The 22500-nt window shown below is 35.0% G+C and overlaps 2 protein-coding genes across 2 annotated transcripts in view; both read right to left on the bottom strand.

Annotated features, from left to right (window-relative positions):
• Positions 1-3022: 3022 nt before the first annotated feature.
• Positions 3023-3373, bottom strand: LOC137620798 (uncharacterized). The gene has a single exon (XM_068351247.1). The coding sequence runs from the start codon at positions 3371-3373 to the stop codon at positions 3023-3025; it is 351 nt and encodes a 116-aa protein (XP_068207348.1).
• A 275-nt stretch (positions 3374-3648) lies between these two features.
• LOC137620793 (paternally-expressed gene 3 protein-like) overlaps positions 3649-22500 on the bottom strand; it is a 44642-nt gene continuing 25790 nt past the window's right edge. Inside the window, exon 2 of the mRNA XM_068351233.1 lies at positions 3649-4452. Within this exon, the coding sequence (XP_068207334.1) occupies positions 3649-4452 (804 nt within the window). The remainder of the gene's footprint in view (positions 4453-22500) is intronic.

Below are 22500 nucleotides of genomic sequence, written 5' to 3'. Positions count from 1 at the left end.
CATAATGTAGGTGCTACATTTTAAAAACTCATAGATGGCATCTTAGGGACCCTGCCCTTCTGTGTATGCTACGTAGATGACCTACTGCTAATCTCCCCCTTCAAACATTACCTACATCGCCTACACATCATTCTCAACCACCTGCAGCAGCAAGACAAATGCACCTTAGGTGCCAAGGAAGTGGTATTTTTGGGTCATCCAATCACTCCAAAGGTCATTCACACACTTCCTGATAAGTTCCTGGGCCCTCGACTGTCATAGCACTGCAAGAGTTCTTGGGCTTGATGAACTATTATGACCAGTTCTTGCCAGCCATCACTGCCACTCTTTCCCTCCTCTATGACTTTCTAAAGGGCAAGCCAAAAAACCTCCAGTATGGGCTTCTTCAATGCAAAGACAGTCCTATCAAACACTACTGCTCTCACCTTTCCCGTGGTAACTGCATCCCTAGTACTCTCCACCGATGTCAAACTTTCTAAGATCGCAGTGGTGTGGCTGGTACATAAATCATACATTGCAAATTTTATGTTATGGTAATCATATTAGCGTTAATGAGTCTATTAAATTAAATTTCCTTCCTTGAAATGTTGTGCTTTTTTTCAATAGATATTCTGAATAATCTTACTTCATCTATTAATGGTTAAAACGCATATTTTATAAGATTCGAAAAGTTACGTCAATATCATTAAATGCCATTTGCTCTTGATCACCTACTGTGATGACTCGAGCAAACCAATGCTTTTTTGTACAAGAAATGTGTTTGTACATTGTGTGTGTTATTATAAGCATGGTTTACTAATAAATGGGCCTGATATTTTATAAAGTAAATGACACATTAAAATCTTATGTGTATTTGTGTGCTTAGACTTTGAAGAAAGTTAATAATTTATGTATTGATGAAAATAAATAAACAACTTTTTAGAGTTCACTCAGAATTTAAGGGTACTAAAAGATGCTACGAAAAATTATATCTTATACTGCAATACTTACTTTAACCATTAATACAATGACTGATAAAAGAAAATATATATATAAATAACACACATATAGGAAGGAGTATATAGAACCGGGAAAGGTAAAAAAATTAGTAAAACGATGTACTTAAGAAGCAATATTTAACCTCGACCCCCTAAGTCTTAAAGCAAATCTTCCCAAGAAGGATTATCTCTACAGGATGCATTCAAGGGTCCTTGCTCGGAGATCTGACAACTCTGTTTTCTACTTGGCTCTACCATGGCGATCTTAGAATGTATGACAGAGTATAGAAGTTTTATCCAAGCTGTGACTAAATTAAGGAATGATCTTCCTGAGCATGCAGTTGAATCCGTGGAACGTCAGAAGTTCAAATTGGCAGCGAATGTTTTCATGTTGAACAGGCTGACATAAGTCTCTCTTCATAGATTACATATGATAGATCTATTTTAACATTATTATTGATCTTAAAATGTTTTATATTCATTATTCGTTAATTCTCATAGTTTATTTATTTCCTTTTATCCTTTCCTCACTGGGCTATTTTTCCCCGTTGGAGCCCTTGGGCTTATAGCATCATGCTTTTCCAGCTAGAGCTGTAGCTTAGCTAATAATAATAATAACAATAACAATAACAATAACAATAATAATAATAATAATAGTAATAATAATAATAACAAATATAATAATAATAATGATAACAATAACAATAATAATAATAACAAATATAATAATAATAATGATAACAATAACAATAATAATAATAATGATAACAATAACAATAATAACAATAATAATAATATGTTACACACACATATTACAGTTTTATCTATGCACACATATATATGAATTTGTATATAAATTCACATAAATACTGTATATATATATATATATATATATATATATATATATATATATATATATATATATTTACATATACAGTATATATATATATATATATATATATATATATAAAATGGTTATTTTCAGGAGCAAAAAATGCATTAAATACATTCCCTAATAACTATTGTGTTCTGTTGTCCTAAAGTTCTAAACCATGTACAATGTTCCCAGTAATTAGCTGGCTCTGGTGGGTTACTAATAGCTATAACGACCCTAAGGGCATGACTTCTTACTGAGCCACCCCTGTATTCTGGCGAAACTTCGAGGAAAATCATTCTCATTCAATAATTTCTATAAAATTTCAGATTAATTTTCACATACATTCAGGTATTTATATTTTAATAGCCTTAGTGCTCGTAGTAAAGACCACTTCTATCATTCAATAACAATATAACCCTGATTAAGGCCGTAAGTTAAGGGCTGATAAAGCTGTTGTAGAGAAAATTACTATGTAAGCTACACATGTATTTTTCTTTTAAATTTATGCCCTCAAGATGGTAAGATTCACAGAAGATTGAGAAGCGTTGCATCAGAATTAGGAAAAGACCATTTGTAAAAATTATATTTAGAAGTAGGTCAAGGACATCGCTGATGTATGTTGACAAGCTAATAATTACAAAAAAAGCCGTGAGGAACAACGCTGGCCCAAGAGTCTACGGAGACGAGAATTACCAGTCTAACTATTCGTAGAAAGAAAGTCTTCATGTATGTGATGACAATCCTAAGGATATGACTCAAACAAATGGCAGAATTGAGAAAGTGCAAGATATCAGAGAAGACATTGAGAACTCGGTGCGACTTTGACACCAGCAAATACGTCAACGAGTATGACGTGGAACAACCACAACCAAAGGGATCCTAGGAATAAACAACTAGCATTGTTTGAAAGTCCAAGACCTAGGAGAGGCACACAAAGTCTGAAAACTAAGAGACATATACGAAGTCCGAGAACTAGGAGAGGCATACAAAGTTCGGCAACTAGGAGAGGCATGCAAAGTCCGAGAACTAGAAGCATACAAGTCCGAGAAATTGGAGAGCCATACAAAGTCCGAGAAGTAGCAGAGGTATACGAAGTCCAAGGAATAGGAGCGGCATACGAAGTCCGAGAAGTAAGAGAGGCATGTTAAGTCTGAGAACTGGGAGAGGCCTAAGAAGTCTGAGAACCAGTAGAAACATATGAAGTTCGAGAACTAGTAGAGGCATATGAGGTCCGAGAACTAGAAGAGGCATACGAAGCCTGAGAACTTGGAGAGGCATACGAAGTCCGAGAACTAGGAGAGGTAGATGAAGTCTGAGACCTTTGAGAAGCATACGAAGCCCGAGAACTAGAAGAGGCATACGATGTCCAATTACTAGAAGAGGCATATGAAGTCCGAAAACTTGAAGAAGCATACGAATTCCAAGAACTAGATGAGGCATATGAACTCAGAGAGCTTGGAGAGGCATACGAAGTCCAAGAATTAGGAGAAGCATATGAAGTCCGAGAACTAGGAGGCATACTTAGTCCGAGAACAAGGAGAGGCATATGACATCTGAGAACTTGGAAAAGCATGCAAATTCCGAGAACTTGGAAAAGCATGCAAAGTCCGAGAACTTGGAAAAGCATGCAAAGTCCGAGAACTTGGAGAAGCATACGAAGTCCGAGAACTAGGATAGGCATATAAAGTCTGAGAACTTGGAGAGGCATACGAAGTCCGAGAACTAGGAGAAGCATACAAAGTCAGAGAACTAGAGAGGCATACGAAGTCCAAGAAATTGGAGAGGCATACGAAGTCAGAGAACAAGGAGAGGCATATGAAGTCCGAGAACTAGGAGAGGCCTACAAAGTCCGAGAACTTGGATAGGCATAAGAAGTCCAAGAACTAGGAGTGGCATATGAAGTCCGAGAACTAGGAAACTAGGAGAGGCATAAGAAGTCTGGGAACTTGAAGAAGTATACGAATTCCGAGAACTAGGAGAGGCATACGAAGTCAGAGAACTAGGAGAGGCATATGAAGTCCGAAAACTAAGAGAGGCATATGAAGTCTGAGAACTGGGAGAGGCATATGAAGTCCGAGAACTTGGAGAAGCATATGAAGTCCGAGAACTAGGAGAGGCATAGGAAGTCCGAGAACTAGGAGAGGCATACGAAGTCCGAGAACTTGGAGACGCATACAAAGTCCGAGAACTAAGAGAATCATAAAAAGTCTGAGGACTAGGAGAGGCATATGAAGTCCAAGAACTTGGAGAGGCATACATAATCCGAGTACTAGGAGAAACATATGAAGTCCAAGAACTAGGAGAGGCATACGAAGTACGAGACCTTGGAGAGGCATACGAAGTCAGAGAACTAGGAGAAGCATACGAAGTCCGAGAAATAGGAGAGGCATACGAAGTCCGAGAACTTGGAGAGGCATACAAAGTCAATGAACTAGGAGAGGCATACGAAGTCCGAGAACTTGGAGAGGCATACGAAGTCAGAGAACTAGGAGAGGCGTATGAAGTCCAAGAACTAGGAGAGGCATATGAGGTCCGAGAACTAGGATAGGCATACGACTGCACTGGACACGGAATGGCGGCCCTGGGGGACGCAGCTTCCTACAAAGTTAATGAACAAGTCTTGTATTTCATGGAAAATTAATAAATCAAATTCAGGTTTTTCTCTTTAATTTCTTACAGTATTTGTATTTACAATGAAGTGTATTTTAATATTTCAATCAATTTAGACTGATGATTACCAAAGTAGACTGGAAGCATTGTCAGCAGAGTACATCAAATGGAACCACGAAATGACATCTTTTTTTTTTTCAGAATTTTATAATTGAAAATAACAAACGAAAAAGTCGTTAAGTAGTTATTGGACAATGGAAAAGAGGCCGTCTTGAAAAGGCGGACGCCATAGTGTGCATCCGTAATATATAAAAATTTTATATATATATATATATATATATGAATTTTATATATATATATATATATATATATATATATATATATATATATATATATATATATATATATATATATATATATATATATATATATATATATATATATATATACACGTGGTGAGTGTGAAATCTCGCTCGATATCTCCGTGCGTATTTACACAAGCAAAAGAACACATTTTCAGCCGCAGATACGAAAAGCATCCCGTTGAAAAGCAGCAAGAGCACTTCCGTCCTCCACTCCTACGATCTTCCCGCCTCCTTTCCCCACCACAAAAATAAAAGCAGCTCTCCCCTCCTTCCATCCCTTGCCCTAATCCCCTATCAGTAACCGGCAACCAGACGCCACTCCCCGTCCCACATCCCCCAAGTTCCCCTTCCCCTCCTCATCATTTATTCTCGACAACAGCTGCTGAGTCTTCCATCATGAAGTAGACGGTATCAATATCACTGCCAACAAGACTAATAAATCAAGTACAGTAATACCCCCCTCCCCCTACCATTCATTGCTACGCCTGTCAGTCATTTTGTCTGTACTTCTACAATAACTGTCTGTCTGTATAAATCTCTGCACATCTGCGATGCCGTTTGCTTGATGGTGTGTGTGTGATTTCATCTGCTTGACTGAGATAAGCGACCTAGTTAATCTTTTGATTCTCCGGTGCTCATTCTGAATCCAATTCTCGCTCTCTGAATATAAGTATGCAGGATTTTCTTTCTTACTGATATGATAAATTACATTTATCAAAATATTTAGTAGTATGTTTATCCTAATCGTTTCATTAAACAGCTTGATTGTTCAGCATTCCCACATTATTCTGTTTCAACATAACCTATAAGAAGAACCTCTTTTAAGGTAATTTTTTATCTAATTTCTTATTGCTATAATCAAGCACATTTATTAAAATATTTATTAATATGTTTATCTTAATCGTTTCATTAACTAGCTTGATTGTTCAGCATTCCAACTTTATTCTGTTTTAGCATCAACTTATGTGAAGAACTTCTTTCAGGGTAAATTTTGTTTTGTATTTTCTTATTGATATAGTCATGTACATTTATTGAAATAATTAGTAACACGTTCATACCAACCTCATTTTGTTTTAACATAACCTATAAGAACACCTTCTTAAGGATGAATAAAAAGAAAATCCTCAGCCCATGCCATTGCTCACCAGGCACAGCAAACGCTACTGCTTTATTAGCAAACACATACAGGTAGGCGTAAAAAAACTGTTAAGAGAAGAGCTCAACATAACCGGCGGGAAGAGAAGTCGATGTGTTTGCTAGCGTAAATTACCCAAGCTCCTGCCCACGGACACGTGTGTACGTGAGAGGGTTTAGATATTTCCTCTCTTTTTTTTTTCAGTACGGTTTTCCTTGTGATGGCGATTTCATGGATAGGGAAAAGAAGGTGAGGAGTAAGTGAGAATATCTCAAGTAAATGTGTTTATATATATATATATATATATATATATATATATATATATATATATATATATATATATATATATATATATATTCTGCATCTTGATTTCCTTCGCAAAAGTTCCATTTATCGTTTTGCTTTCTTGTTATGACAACTTCATGGTTAAGGGGGGAGAGAGAGAGAGAGAGAGAGAGAGAGAGAGAGAGAGAGAGAGAGAGAGAGAGAGAGAGGGGAGAGAGAGAGAGGGGGGGGGATTGCATCCTGATGTCCTTTGCAGAACATTCGTTAGTTCCTCTTATCGTTTTGCTTTCTTGTTATGAGTTTCATAGTTAGAAAGAGAGAGAGAGAGAGAGAGAGAGAGAGAGAGAGAGAGAGAGAGAGAGAGAGAGAGTGTCTGCTGTCCTTTAACATTTATTAACAAAGTAGCCATATCAATCACTACTTCGCATGGCAATCTGGATAAATTAAAATCAGCTTCAAATCCAATGGAAGGTTTTACCACCTTTTTTTCCAGCATTGTAATCCACAGTAATGAAACATTTTGAGTAGGAAGCAATGGATCAACAGTAATTGAATATAATTGCTGGCAATCTACAACTGAAATCCAACTAAATCCCTGTTATTAAGGGGAAAATGCAGACTTGATGGGCATAACCTGACCAGAATACTGAATATAAATGCGTCGAATGAAATTGGGTTTTTTGTAGGCGAAAATTTCCATTCGCAAACTTCATGTTAAGTTTTTATCATGATGAATGAGAAAACGCAAGCGAAACTCGCGAGAAGAGTGAATGCACCAGCAATGAAAGAACGTACCCTAGCTACAAAAAAGAATACATATATATATGATACAACACAAAATAAAAAGATTTACTTCATCAGTAACAAAAATATTGCCATATATTCCTAATTCTTAGTCTATATAGTATAGTTTACAGGAATACTAGCCAACTCCGGATTGGTGAAGGCGGAAGAATTTAGTTTGATCAAACACAACAAACTAGCCTAGTAAGGGTGGCCCTGACTAGTACAGCTTTGCTGATCATGGTGAGACACTAAACATTTCACCTCGTTCGGTATCCCCAATCAGTTACCCAGCGTGGCGTGGTGATGAAAACTGGCGAAACCCCAAATAGGAATAGGGACATGTCTGAGGCCTTTGTCCTGCAGTGGACAAGAAACAGCAGCATTTATTGTTGTAGTTGTTGTTGTTACAGGAATGCTAGATATTCAAGTGTACTTTTATAACCTTCACTTTCGACTGAAACACATGTAGAGTTTGCATTTAACCAACGACAAAAAGATGACCCAACATCGTTATGCTCCCGTGGAAACGACATAGAAACCAGCCACGACAAATTTACGATCGCTATTGTAATGCTCTGCTAATCCCCATCGCTATCCCGACCTCATTATAAAGAAACATCAATCCCTTACAACCTCACAAAACACCCACACCCCTCCCCTCCTCAAGAAGAACTCGGGGCCCCATACTTGGAACGCTTTACAGAAAGACTTCTCTAATTCGCTATAACCAGGCATTCATATGCAAATTATCCCATTTGCAAATGTTGCAAATGCTCGTCCAAGATATAAATATCATGGGCACAAACGGTGAAAATGAGGTTTTAAATATCAGTGTATGGGTTAATCTCCAGATCTCTCTTGCAGAATGTTTATTAAGATGGCTATGCATACACATATCAGAATGCAATAATAAAATAAAATTCCATCATTCTGACAAGAACACTGACAATGGGGTGTATTAAGTGGAATGTATCCTCTTGATAAACAATAAAATATCTTAAATTTTTCGTAATATTTATTTCAGCCAAAGAAGCATGAAGTACTACTATATAGCCTCCACTTAAATTTTCCTTACTATCTATTCCAGCCAAAGAAACTGGAACAGATAAGGATTTCACTAATTATTGTTTTAATTCTTACGTGTATTTACATAACTACAATAAGAGAAGACAAATTTTCCTAAAAATCTGCGAAAATATTTATAGGTTGACACTATCCAGAGCATGAAACATATATTATTATTATTATTATTATTATTATTATTATTATTATTGTTGTTGTTGTTGTTGTTGTTGTTGTTGTTCGCTAAGCTACAACCCTAGTTGGAAAGGCAAGATGCTAAAAGCCCAAGGGCTCAAACAGGGAAAAATAACCCAGAGAGGAAAGGAAACAAGGAAATAAATAAACGATATAAGTAATGAAAAAATTTAAATAAAATATTTTTAAAACATTAACATTAAAACAGATAATTCATATATAACTATAAAAAGACTTATGTCAGCTTGTTCAACTTGAAAACATTTGGCGCAACTTTGAACTTTTGAAGTTCTACTGATTCAACTACCCGATTAGGAAGATCATTCCACAACTTGGTCACAGTTGGAATAAAACCTCTAGAATACTGTATAGTATTGAGCCTCATATTGGGGAGGCCTAACTATTAGAATTAACTACATGCCTAGTATTACGAAGATCTGAATGTAAAGGATGGTCAGAATTATGAAAAATCTTATGCAACACACATAACGATGGTGCTAAAGATTAATATCTGGATCAGGAATAAGAAATTTGATAGGCCGCAAGTTACTGTCTAACAAATTAAGATGAGAATCAGCAGCTGAAGACCAGGCAGGAGAACAATACTCGAAACAAGGTAGAATGAAAGAATTAAAACACCTCTTCAGAATAGATTGATCACCAAAAATCTTATTAGACTTTCTCAATAAGCCAATCTTTTGTGCAATTGAAGAAAACACAGATCTAATGTGCTTCTCAAAAGTAAATTTGCTGTCGATAATCACACCTAAAATTTTCAAAGAGTCATATAAAGTCAAAGAAACATTATTAATGCTGAGATCCGGATGTTAAAGGGCCACGGTCCTTGACCTACTTACAAATCATACTTTGAGTTTTGTTAAGATTCAACTTCATACCCTATAATTTGCACCATGCACTAATCTTAGCTAGATCTCTGTTAAGGGATTCAGCAACCCAAGATCTACATTCAGGAGATTAATTTGATGCAAAGAGAGTAGCATAATCTGCATATGCAACAAGCTTGTTTTCTAGGCCAAACCACATATCATGTGCATATAGTTTGAAAAGTAATGAGCCAAGAACACTACCTGTGGAACATCAGATGTCACATTCCTATACTCACTATGGTGACCATCAACAACAACTCTGAGACCTATTACTTAAAAAGTCAATAATAATGCTAAGAAACGACCAACCCACTCCCAACTGTTTGAGTTTGAAAACAAGGGCCTCATGATTAACACAGTCAAAAGCAGCACTAAAAACACGGCCAATCATACGAACTTCCCGACTATAATCAAGGGATTTCTGTACAGCATTGGAGATTGTAAGAAGGGCATCACAGGCTCCAAGGCCTTTACGAAAACCAAATTGCAAACTAGGGAACAGATGATTACCTTCAGCAAACCTATTAAGATGTCTTGCCAAAAGAAGTGCAAACACTTTAGATCATATGGGAGTCATGGAAATTGGGCGGCAGTCAGTTGGACTTGAGCAACCACAAACACATGTACATAGTGGAGTAACATTACCAATTCTCAAAATAGGGCTAAAAGCTCTTTTTGCTAACTTGCGTAAAATAACAGATAACTTTGGAGCTATGAAATCTGCAGTCTTTATGAAAAACAAAACTAAAATTACCATTTGGGTCTACACCTCCATAAGCACCAAGGAACATCAACAGAACTTTAATTTCACGAGATCGAAAAGCTAAACTAGTTAGTTTAGCCTTAGGAAAACAGGAATGAGGAAGTTCGAGTTTCTCATTACTCTGCTTACTGTCAAACACATTAGCCAAAAGTGTTGCCTTTTCCTTTGGACAGCAAGCGACTGAGCCATCTGGTTTAAGTAAAGGAGGAACTGTTGCATCTACACCAAAGAGTGCAGATTTAAGGGTGGTCCACCACTTATGTTACTAGGTTGTACAAGAAAGGTTTTCTTTAATGGTTAGATTGTATTTCTTTTCAGATGAAGCATAAACTCTCTGAGCAAAAGCTCTAAGCTGAGTATAGTATTTCCAGGTCAAATCTGATCTGCTACCTTTCCAAAGATGATAGGCCTCCTGCTTCTCCAAATGAGCACGTCTGCAATCCTCATTGAACCATGGTTTGTACTTCACTCGATACCTTAACACACAAGATGGGATACGCCTGTCAATCAACTTGACTAGATTCTCATACAAAGGGACAGCAGGATGAACATTACTATACAATTGTGAATAATTCAACCCCCAAAATATCATGCAAAATCCCATTGTCTGCTTGAGATTTCATATAAATCTTACAAGAGTATGATAAATCAGGGACAGGCTGCTCAGTCTTCACTACTAATGAAATCAAGGCATGATCATATGTCCCGACTAGAGAACCAACCTTACTTGTTATAACGCCATGAGAGTCAGTGTATACGAGATCCAAGCAGTTTCCAGACCTGTGAGTAGCCTGTTTCAGAGGCAAAGTCTAAAGCTCTTAAGCCATGGCGATCAGTAAAAGAAGCAGAACTTGACCACTCCCTATGGTGTGCATTGAAATCGCCAACAAAGACAAAAGAGGCCTTTCTATCATCTTCTTGTATCTTAGCCATAATGTTTAGAAGAAAATCGAAGATAGAATCATCCATGTCTGGATTCCGGTAAATTGAACACAAATAGAAGTTGTTATGCCTACCACAAACTTTAATTATCTGAATCTCATGACATCCACATTCATAGTAGGACTTATGAGAAGCAGGGTACTCAGTCCTTATATACACCCCCATTCCCCTGGCTCTAGGGATGGCATCACGTTTCAACATTATTGGCTTCTTAATCCAGTTATAAGGAGCTCAGATGAGTGCCTAATTTTAAAAACCAAAGTTTCTCACCACAAAAGAATATCATACTGTCTGGACGCAACTGTAAGGTCTTGAATATTAGCATGAAGACCACGAATATTGCAATACAGTAGACGACATTGACTAAATATATGACGTACGGGTCACGGATTTCGCTCAATGTCCCCATATATAAGAAAATTTAATGCTTTGTCACACAATAGACCCTCTTTCCCATTATAAGATTAACGGATTTTCTACAAATCCAGTGTTCCATACAGGATTACTAAAAAAAAAAAAAATTAAACAATCATCAGTGATTTTTCATTATCAGTACAATAAATAATTTATTGCCCAAGCTTGACTTCATTGGATAAAAGATCAACGCCATAGTCAACGTCTTGATATTTATATAGCTTCTGATATGCAAATATATGTTGCATTGTGGAAGCGGAAATCCACAATAATTAATCAGTAAAACAGTAACAGCCATGAATATTCGCCAGCTAAATTCTAGAAACGAATTCCAGTTCTAAATATAATGATGCATAGACAAGATCTGACTGGCAGATCAATGACGGAAATTACCTTAATGTTTTAGGATATATCTGCCATAAAAGGAAAATAAACACTTTTAAATTTGGATGACATTTAGATTAAGATGTAAATGTAAAAACCTCGTTGGTGGTTACTTCCTACTTTTCTCGTATTATTTCAAGAAGATTCAGGCAAAAGTTTTTGCTATTTCTCTACTAATTCTCCTTCGCAAAAGTGAACATCAAATATATCACAAAGTCCCATTTAGAAAAATAGGGAAAAATATATTAAAATTAACTTCGTTTACAGTTATGAAAGCAATATATATATATATATATATATATATATATATATATATATATATATATATATATATATATATATATATATATATATATATATATATATATATATATATATATATATATATCTAATCATTAGTTGTTTTAGAAAGACATTACTACCACAAAATACACAACTTCAAGCTTAGCTTAGTTACTTGCAGGCACATACTAGCTGAAACTACTCAATTATCACGGGTTGTGACTGGCTACTCAAGTATCCCATCAAACAAAATTAACGTTATGTATGAGAAAATTGGTAGCTATAGCTTTATGAAGTTCTTAGTCATAGCAACATTGGAACGTAAAAATATCACTAAATCAAAAACACAGAAACTTCCGTTATTCAAATGGGAAAATTTTCCTTATGTGAATGAAAAGGGCATTGAAACTGACAACCAGACCCATCCATAAAGCTTTAAAAACCACACCAAAGTTTTACAGTAAGTAAAAGATCTTAACCACCGTGGCCCGAGACATGACGTCACCTCATCAGAATTTGAATGCTGCCACTGTTAACCAAGTAGCATATATAAACTCCAAAACTAGAGGAAGCACACTAAAGATGGAAGCAAAATATTTCTATTGAAATAAATCATAAAGCAGATATCGAAACAAGAAATGTTTTGATGATGGTCTAAACCATAAGTGGAAAGAAAGGAATTTCCGATAATTCACTTTCAAAAGATAGTCGTCCATGGAATGCTGCTAACATCCGAGCTAGAACAAAAGATCAGACGCCTGTGGTTTACTACCATCTTTTATTGAATACACAGGATAACAAATTTTTTGTCAGCAATATAAGAACATTGTTTTTATTGAAGTAAAACCAAATCAAAAGTAATCCCAATCATTAATTACGATTCAGAACTTTCCAGTAGTATACCTAATGCGCAGTAAATTACACGACTGGAACATGGAAGGGCAACAAATACCATATTGGTATCAAGTTCCACTTCATATCTCGCTAACTACAAAAAATATCTAATCTGCTCCATAAGAATGGATCGCCTTTTTTCTTTAGATCAATAATTACAATGGAACTGCAGACTAAAAACAAAAAAAAAAGTTGCCCAAACACTGCTTTATTAGACAGACATAATACGCCTTGGTCTAATAAAAACAGAACAAACTGCTCAGCTCCTGATCGCATATAACACGGAAGTACATCTATTATAATTTTCCCTATCTGGAATTACTACTCTTCTATTAAAACAATTTTGGGTTGACCATATCAAATGCAGCACTGCAATCAATTCGGACAAGTCTAGAGTTTACATCAATTGTTCTAATTTATCGTTAACGCAACCACAGGAGCTAGATGCAAAGAGGCACCACATATTCCAAACAAATTCACATTGTTTAAAAGGTGCCAAGGTGTTTTCAAGAGCATAAGGGTTTAAAAAAATAGTTGCGTATCTTTAGAGAGAACTGATAGGATTGAGGCTACATTGTAGCCCACTTGCTGCTATCATTTGGAACACGAAATAAATAGCAATTACTTTAATAATAATAATAATAATAATAATAATAATGATGATGATGATGATGATGATGATGATAACTAGAGAATTGCAGAAGTTGATTGGTTTCACTATCAAACTTTTCATAGGAAATACGCAAGAAAAAAAATCAACCACCATTTAAACATAATAATAATAATAATAATAATAATAATAATAATAATAATAATAATAATAATAATAATAAAGATGACAGTAATGATAACTGCTGGACAAATACAAATTTCCCATCAAAGATGTAGATTGCTTTCGCTATCTCAAAAGTATTTTCAACAGCGATGCTCAACTCTCTCTAGTTGTTCATATCATTCAATGTCACAGAGAGATAAGCATTGGAATGCTTTGGAAAACAATGATGAAGCTCAGCTAAGTGTAGTCATTAATAATCATAACAACAACACTGAATACTTACGTATTCAAAATAATTAATGAATAGTTGACTCTTATTTAAAAACCGAACACGAAAACTAGTAGAATAGTTGGTATTTCTTTTTGGGGAATTGATTTTGCGATTGAAATTAATGTTTTTCCTTCCTCGTAAAAAATTATCTTTTTTCTTTAGGAATATAACACTATAAAGTTTCCATAACAATAATGTCAACATCATACTCGTCAAGGGCAAATATAACCTCCGCCATGGCAGCTTATTTCTCGAAAAAAGCTTGCCTTTCCCAGAATCAATTTAGTCAGTAGGCATATTTGCAGTCTGTGACACAACCATGTGCTATAATGCCGACTTTTTGTTCGACATTGACCTTGACCTTCGACCTAGGACGTTCACAGTTGAATCACTTCCACGTCTCAACATAACGATTAATCCCTGAAAGTTTCAGTATACTCTATGAATAAAATTGTGGCCAGGAAGTTGTTCACAAACAAACAAACGGACAAATAGGGGAGAAAACATAACCTTCTACCAACTGCATTGGCGAAAGTAATAAACAACATTATCGACCATATATACAATCAGCATCTAATAATATCTTCCTATGCCATGAGTGGATAGGGTTATTAACCGCGACTCTTGTAAGCAATACAAAGAAAAACATCTGGAGCCAGTCCTACTGATAAGAACAAAAAGATGGCAGAACAAGATATGAGTTTTTTCATTGTTATTCAAAACTAACGTTATGAATCACATTCCGTTCAACTGCAATCTTGGTCTTTATCTTACACCTTAGGCCCTTTTTATCAGGTTCGATCCAACTATCTGTTATGATATCTCATTCCACTCCTCTCCTACATTGAGTTCATAATCTCTAAATACCTGCTTTTAGGTTAATGACCTCGCTTGGTTCGCTTGTGTACACACTTATCTAATCATTATAATTACCAGCATGATCATGACGGTAACAATCTAGATAATAACAAAATTTCTAAAAAGAGAAAATTCGGAATCAACTGCAAATAATTTAGTTATACTCAGTGGTTTAGCCAGTAATTAATTCATTGTTATGAGAGAAACGCAATTGAGAATAATCATTTAAAACAAATTAAAAATAAATGCATATAATCAGTACTTAAAGAGAGAGAGAGAGAGAGAGAGAGAGAGAGAGAGAGAGAGAGAGAGAGAGAGAGAGAGAGAGAGAGAGAGAGATCTTCCTATCAAAATTATGCTATCTAGAGATTATAAAAAAAAATTAAAACAAAAATAAAATCAGTAACCACGAGAATCAACCTTCTGTTTGATAATCCAAATTATAGATTAAAATCAATGTTTATGACAAAGAGATAAGATAATATTTAGGTTAAAATTGGTAATTTCGACGTAAATACATAGTAAGTAATAATTGTATAATGAATGGTACCGTAATTTCTAGAAATATAAAATTCAGGTGAATAACACTTTCTTTGTAAATTTCAATAAGCCCTCACAGACTTTAAAATAGGACAACACTTATAAAGAAACTACTGTAAGTAAATAGTTTGTGCTGCTCTGATACCGACTTGAGTAAATCAAAATTACATAATAATGAATTGCTTTGTTTTCAAATTGAACGTAGAAAAAATAAAAATTGGAATAATGCAAAGAAATAGAAATTCAAGGTAAAACGTTAGAAAATACGCAGTTGAAGTCAAACTTAAAATATCGATAATTAACAACCTGCAAAGCCTGCCTCTAACTCATATCATGTTATGTCTTAAAGCATATTCAGTCTGCTCAATAAGTACTGTACATAGCTTGTGTAATAAAACCGTCAAGTTTTAATACAATCTGACTATAATCTACACTGTCTGATAAAATGCTAATAGACAGCGTACTTTACTTCAGGGTTTTGATAACCTTTCGTCACAACAACAATAATAAAATGTAGTCGGATTCTCCGGAGGAAATGGAAGGTAAATAATCCAGAAAACCACAAGACAAAGTGTGGCTTTACTTGCACCATTACAGCCATCGTACCTTTAACGACAAAAGTAAAGCTACAGCTATCTATGTAAGGGTAAAAAAAAATTATATAAATATCATCCCATTACAAAACTAAAGAAAATAAGTTCTACCTCAAAACATTACGAAATTTTGCGAGAAAATATTGGAAGATAATCGTAATGCAAGGATAATTTATGTATCCTTAAGTCATGCAAAAAATACAGTTTTGTGGTGCTTTTTCATGTTTATGTTCATGCAGTTCCGAAAATCCACGTCCACGATCAAGATTTCACCTTTAAGCCCCAACGCCAATTTTTTTTAGCAAACAACCTCGAGGGAATGCTTTTATGACATTTTTCGTGAAGTTTCTCATGCAGATTTTATGAGATCATGCATATGTTCACGAATGGCAGTACACACTAAATTAATAAATTTGTGCTTGAGGCCACAATCAAGCGATTAAAAGTTACAGAGATAAATATAAACTACTTTGTATTAAGGTATCGTATTAAAACCCGAATGACTAATCATTAAGAATGTAAATTAAAATGAAACGTAACTCAAATAACTAACTGGTTCACCTCAATGTTTACGATCACTCAAGCAGGATTTCAAATCAACCGTAAGATCACAACTTAAAAGGTCAATGTTATTAGAAAACAAATGTGGGCATAAACTACCAAACAAATGAACAACTACATGATCATTCATCTTTTTAGACAGATCACTTTTCGGGAACAAAAACCCACACAAATAAACAAACATACTAATGACCAGGATAAGCGAGAGAGAGAGAGAGAGAGAGAGAGAGAGAGAGAGAGAGAGAGAGAGAGAGAGAGAGAGAGAGAGAGAGAGAGAGAGATTGTTGGAAATAGCATACTGTGGTAAATGATTGCCGTAACAGATTTACCTTTGTCTGTCGGCCACCCACATCAATCGAGAAAATTATGCACCTCACAAAACCAATAATCAAAGGCTACAATTCATTCTGGAAAAAAAAAATACGCATACTCGAACAAAAGGACAGGGAGCTCCAACAGAAGGGGAACAAACTGCAATTCAAGTCAGTTTATAATGCAAAACAGGTTATAATATTCCAATCAAAAAGAAAATATGATATTTTCCATTCTATCAATCACCAAAAATTTACCTTTTCTGCGGCATGAAAATGCAAGAGAATTGTATAAATAAGTTGACACATGATATTTGCGTAGGTTTAGCAATGTAAAACGTAGAAAGAAAAGAATTAAACACCCAATGAAGATCGTCAAATAAAACAACACTGGTGGGACACATTTTTTTACTACACAACGTGAAATGAGGAGACATAGGAATTATGGAAAATGTTGAAATTAAAATGAAAAAATAAGTAGTTTTGAAAACACGCACACGTATGTATGTGTATATATATATATATATATATATATATATATATATATATATATATATATATATATATATATATATATAAAAGATACACGCAAATGTAAGAAAAAGCAATTTCTTTTTGTTTATATGTGTGTGTATATATATATATATATATATATATATATATATATATATATATATATATATGTATGTGTGTGTGTGTGTGTGTGTGTGTGTGATTTGATATAGGTCTGACAGTATGACATTATTTGAACTTTTTATTTTACCTGAATGATATTCTTTTCACATCGTTAATGGCGATATCAAATTAAATAGAAAACATTTGATTAAAAAATGTGTAACTATATTTTATGATTTGCAAAGGATGCCACAGAGGGAGATTTAAACTCATGCTTCATAATTTTCAAATATAAGTATTCAAAAAAATTGGAATGATGATAACTTCATCAATAAGAGTGATAAATCTTATTCCATCGCAACTGGGGTTTCATGCAAAGACAGGAACGTGATCTCATCAATCTTGGATGAGTGTTTTCTGTCTATACTTTTTAAATCTCTTATCTCTATAACCCTTCCATATTTGAGAGGGAGTATCAATTTTTCAGTTAAGCCATCTCTTTCGTATACTATTCTTTTACGTTCAATTTTCAACTAAATCAAGACCCTGAACTGCCATCAGCCACCCTACAAAAACAGAAACGGATAATGGAAAAAAACACTCTGATTAATATTTCCAATAAAATAGATGAAATTCAAACAGAACAATAATCCAATAATCTGACACTATTCACTTGCATATTTATAAGAGCTGGCATAAAAACAATACTTGATGATAAATATAGAGTTCATTGATTAAAATGCTTTGTCAGTTTTATTGTCTGAATCGGCAGTGTCAAATGACACACCATTAACCTATCAAATAACGAATTCCAGCCATGAAAACTTTCATTTCAGTCCAGGCTATTGGCAGCACCGATGACAAATGATAGGCTAATCGTAAATATTTCGAACGGTTAAACTACTCATTTTGGTAGCTGAAATCAAGGGATGACGAATACAGTTTCAGTAATGATCAGAGAAATATAAAAAAGAAGTCAAAGATACAAACATCACAGGAAAAACAAAAGTCTAGTGTAACAAGGCCAAGCAGGTTTCAGAAACGGCAGAGGATGTGACAATCAAATATTTATTCTACGACATATAGCTGAACAGTGTAACGAACTTAAATCACCTCTTGTTTTATGCTTTGTGGATTTTGTGAAAGCATTTAATAGCATTTCATGTAGTATGTTAAAAATATTCTGGGCCATTATGGCATACCAGAAGACTGTAAACATCATAATGGATATGCATAGTGAAACTTAATGTAGGGTAATGGTTGATGGTAGTCTTGCAGATGCATTTGAGGTCAACGTTGAAGTACTACACGGTGGAATACTATACCCTCTACTGTTTATTTTGGTGATTGATTGTGTTATGGACAAAATGCAGAAAATGAATGATAGGTTAGTACAGGAGGGGAGGAAGGTTAGATTGGTGATCAAAAAGAGAAGGACTGATTATTATTATTATTATTATTATTATTATTATTATTATTATTATTATTATTAGTTGCTAAGCTAAAACCCTAGCTGGAAAAGCAGGATGCTATAAGCCTAGGGGCTCCAACAGGGAAAATAGCCCAGTGAAGAAAGGAAAAAAGGAAAAGGAAATATTTTAGGAAGAGTAACAACATTAAAATAAATATCCACTAAATAAACTATAAAAACTTTAACAAAAGAGGAAGAGAAATACGATAGTAGTGTGCTCTAGTGTACCCTCAAGCAAGAGAACTCTAACCCGACAGTGGAATACCATGGTACAGAGGTTATGGCACTACCCAAGACTAGAGAACAATGGTTTGATTTCGGAGTGTTCTTCTCCTAGAAGAGCTGCTTACCATAGCTAAAGAGTCTCTTCTACCCTACCAAGAGGAATGTGGCCACTGAAAAATTACAGTGCAGTAGTTAACCCCTTGGGTAAAGTAGAATTGTTTGGTAATCTGTGTTGTCAGGTATATGAGGACAGAGGAGAATATATAAAGAATAGCCCAGACTATTCAGTGTGTGTGTTGGCAAAGGGAAATGAACCGTAACCAGAGAGAAGAATCCAATGTACTACTGTCTGGCCAGTCAAAAGACCCTATAACTCTCTAGCGGTAGTACCTCATACAGATTCAGAGTGGTGATTAGACGAACTGTCTTACCGGAGGAGTAATATTAAAACTCACTCTTTCAAATATTTAAGAACCATAATTACCAGCAATGGATCGCTAGTTAAGAATTCAAGGGCAGAATAGGAGTGACAGAACAAGCAATGGACATGTTAAAAACAGTTTGGAGGTCAAATCGAATATCAGTTCACAGCAAAATCAAAATATACATTTCACTTGTAAGACTGATATTAACTTATGGACACCAGTTGTGGTACAGTACTGTAAGGGCTGATGCAAAACTTTTTTGCCTTTGAGAATAAAGCATTGAGAAGGAATATGGGAATCAAATGGCAGCAGCATATTTCAAATGTGGCAATTCGTGAGGTGTCCGGGGTGCCCAATGTGAACGATACAGTTGGATTGCCAAGATGGATATGGATGGGGCATATCTTAACAAGGGAGGATGAGTTAGCCCAGGATGTACATGAATGGAAGCCGCTGGACAGGAGAGGACGTGGTAGATCAAGAGAAACGTTGGTGATGACAACGCGAAAGGAGGTTGGATCTGAGATTTGGGCCGAGTTCAGAAAAATGGCAGAAAAAAAAAAAGACACATATGGCGTGAATTCATTGAGGCCCAATGCATCCAGTGGGTGCCTGAGGAGTAGGATAACATGAAAAAAAAAATTCTGCCTTTTTTTTCAATGCTCTAAATTTTGCCTCCTTTAACCAGATGACTAGCTCTGTTATATCTTAAACGTCCTGATCTTCGCAAAGGGAGGGGATCCCGGTACAAGTTGATATTGGTCGCCCGAGGAGATGATGAAGGTCGTCTAAGGGGAGACCTAAAACCCGCAACTTTAATTTTTTAACTTTATTCGAAAATACTGAAAGGGGCTTTAAGGGGTCTAACGGTCCTCGAACGAGCCCCATGGGGGAAGACAAGCTCAATGCATCACGCAATGGATCGCAAAAAATCAAAATGCTATCCGAGGTGACATGCAACAGGATACGCATCTCTGATGAACAATTTTTTTAATATATTATCTTTCAATACTCACACCTGTTAATCATTTTCGCGAATGGGTAATCGAGGGTTATTTAAGCATAAACATAAATAACATACAAGATGGAGGAAAATAATAACCCACAATTTTCATTTGTCTAATGCAGAGATGGAAGAGTCCTGTACCATTATATTCCAGAATAAATAAAAAGTACTTTAAAATCACGTTTCATACTACATCACGACCTAAGGAAAGTGCCGATTTCTTTCCCGAAGATGTCCTAAGAGGTCGTGAGAAAATAAAGAATGGCGCAGTATATTGCAAGGGCACACGAGTGTCTTGAATAGCTGCATAAATCCAAGCAAAAAATAATATATCTTACACATTATAGGTGTTCTTAAATTATTGCTTTTCTATTTTTCAACATGTCAAATATATTGTTCGTCAACTCCAAGATTCTTTTTTTTTTTTTTTTGTAAATTCTGTACGTGACGGAAGCTTATTAAAAAAATGTGTAATAATTAAGAAAAAAAAATAATTTTTTAAACAAATTCATGCAAACCGTAATATAGGTCAATTTTAATATTGAGACATTTCCTTGCAAAAAGTATAATCTAATACACCCCTAACACCTTATCTATATATGTTAAAAAGAGCTTCCGTTGTTATGCTTATTATTGGTAATATAACCAATGCCTTTATGTGTTTTCTTTTCTTGCTAGTTTAAGATGGAGTATGACTTTTATATACTGTACATGTAAATTATTTTAAAGCATATTCACATAAACAACATTTCTCTATTCATAATTGGAATAATGGGAAAAAATTCCATAAGACCGATTAGGTGCCGGCTTATGTGGATCTCAGGTACCTAAAATTGTTGTTGTTGTTGTTTTTTTTTTTTTTTTTTTTTTTATGGAAATGATGGGAAATTATATAGTAGACCAGCAAATCAATCATAATTTCATTTAAATCTGATATAAGGTACGTGCGAGCAGCTTCTGTATTAGTGCAGAAAATGCTACTTGAATTGCTGAGTAGACTCAATTCTAAAGTTCTGCCCAAACTATAATTCTGAGATGTCTCTAAGGAAATGAAACCTCAGCGTTTCCCGAGGCAGGGTCTTTGACTAGCAAAGCCTCCCAGTCAACCAGAAAGTAGGGAAGAGAAAATAGCAAGAAACATAGTACCCAACAAGCAATAAAGCTATAAATTTGCAGAAGCCATTATATATATATATATATATATATATATATATATATATATATATATATATATATATATATATATGAAACACCATAGCATTAGAACATGACATTTTTATTAATATTACCTTCTCTAAAAAAGTTATGAGAATTCTTATAAACATTACGTACAGGACCCGAGTACACAGTTTCATACTAGAGGAGTGTGACAAAAGCTCTTCTAAAGAATATGGAAACATGATTCGTGTTCTACAAATGAAAAAACTTATAGTCGATGGTAATTCTTAGTTTCATCGTTTATTTGCAAGCATTAAATGCAGGGTAACTCAAGCCCAGCTGGTCATGGAACAGGAACACCGTGCGAGATTGGCTGATCAATAAACCTTTATTTTCAAGGCAAGCTGCAATTATATTTCATCTTTTATGGAATGTATAACTTCAATAAAAGTAGCTTCGCCTCCTTTCCATAAAGGTACTCGTTAGAGATCACCAATTACTGCACCAGTAAAAAATGATATTAAGTCCAGAAATATCAAACAAGATAGAAGGCTATGTTCCTTGAGTACACTATCAACAATAACTCTTGTATATACTACATGAAAAAAAATCTGAGAATCTGTTCAAGGGCTTAAAACTATACCACCCACGGGGCAAAGTTTATCTTGTGTAGAGCATCATAATTTACCAGGTATAAGTAACAGCTGAAATCAATTTGAACAAAATCTTTATTTCAAAGCTACGGTGTGATAATCTTTTCACGACATTTAATCGGGTGTGCATTACAATTCTATTTTTGCATTTTCCATCAGTAGTACAGCTCAATTTTCAGG

The sequence above is a fragment of the Palaemon carinicauda genome, chromosome 2 (genome assembly GCF_036898095.1).
Source record: "Palaemon carinicauda isolate YSFRI2023 chromosome 2, ASM3689809v2, whole genome shotgun sequence".
NCBI lineage: Eukaryota > Metazoa > Arthropoda > Malacostraca > Decapoda > Palaemonidae > Palaemon > Palaemon carinicauda.
Note: the sequence above shows the minus strand (reverse complement) of the source record. Positions and strands in the feature narration are given on the sequence as shown.

Excerpts from the sequence above, each read along its gene's own strand:
- LOC137620798 (XM_068351247.1), bottom strand. The coding sequence starts at position 3,373 with ATGCCTCCTAGTTCTCGGACTTCATATGCTTCTCCTAATTCTTGGACT.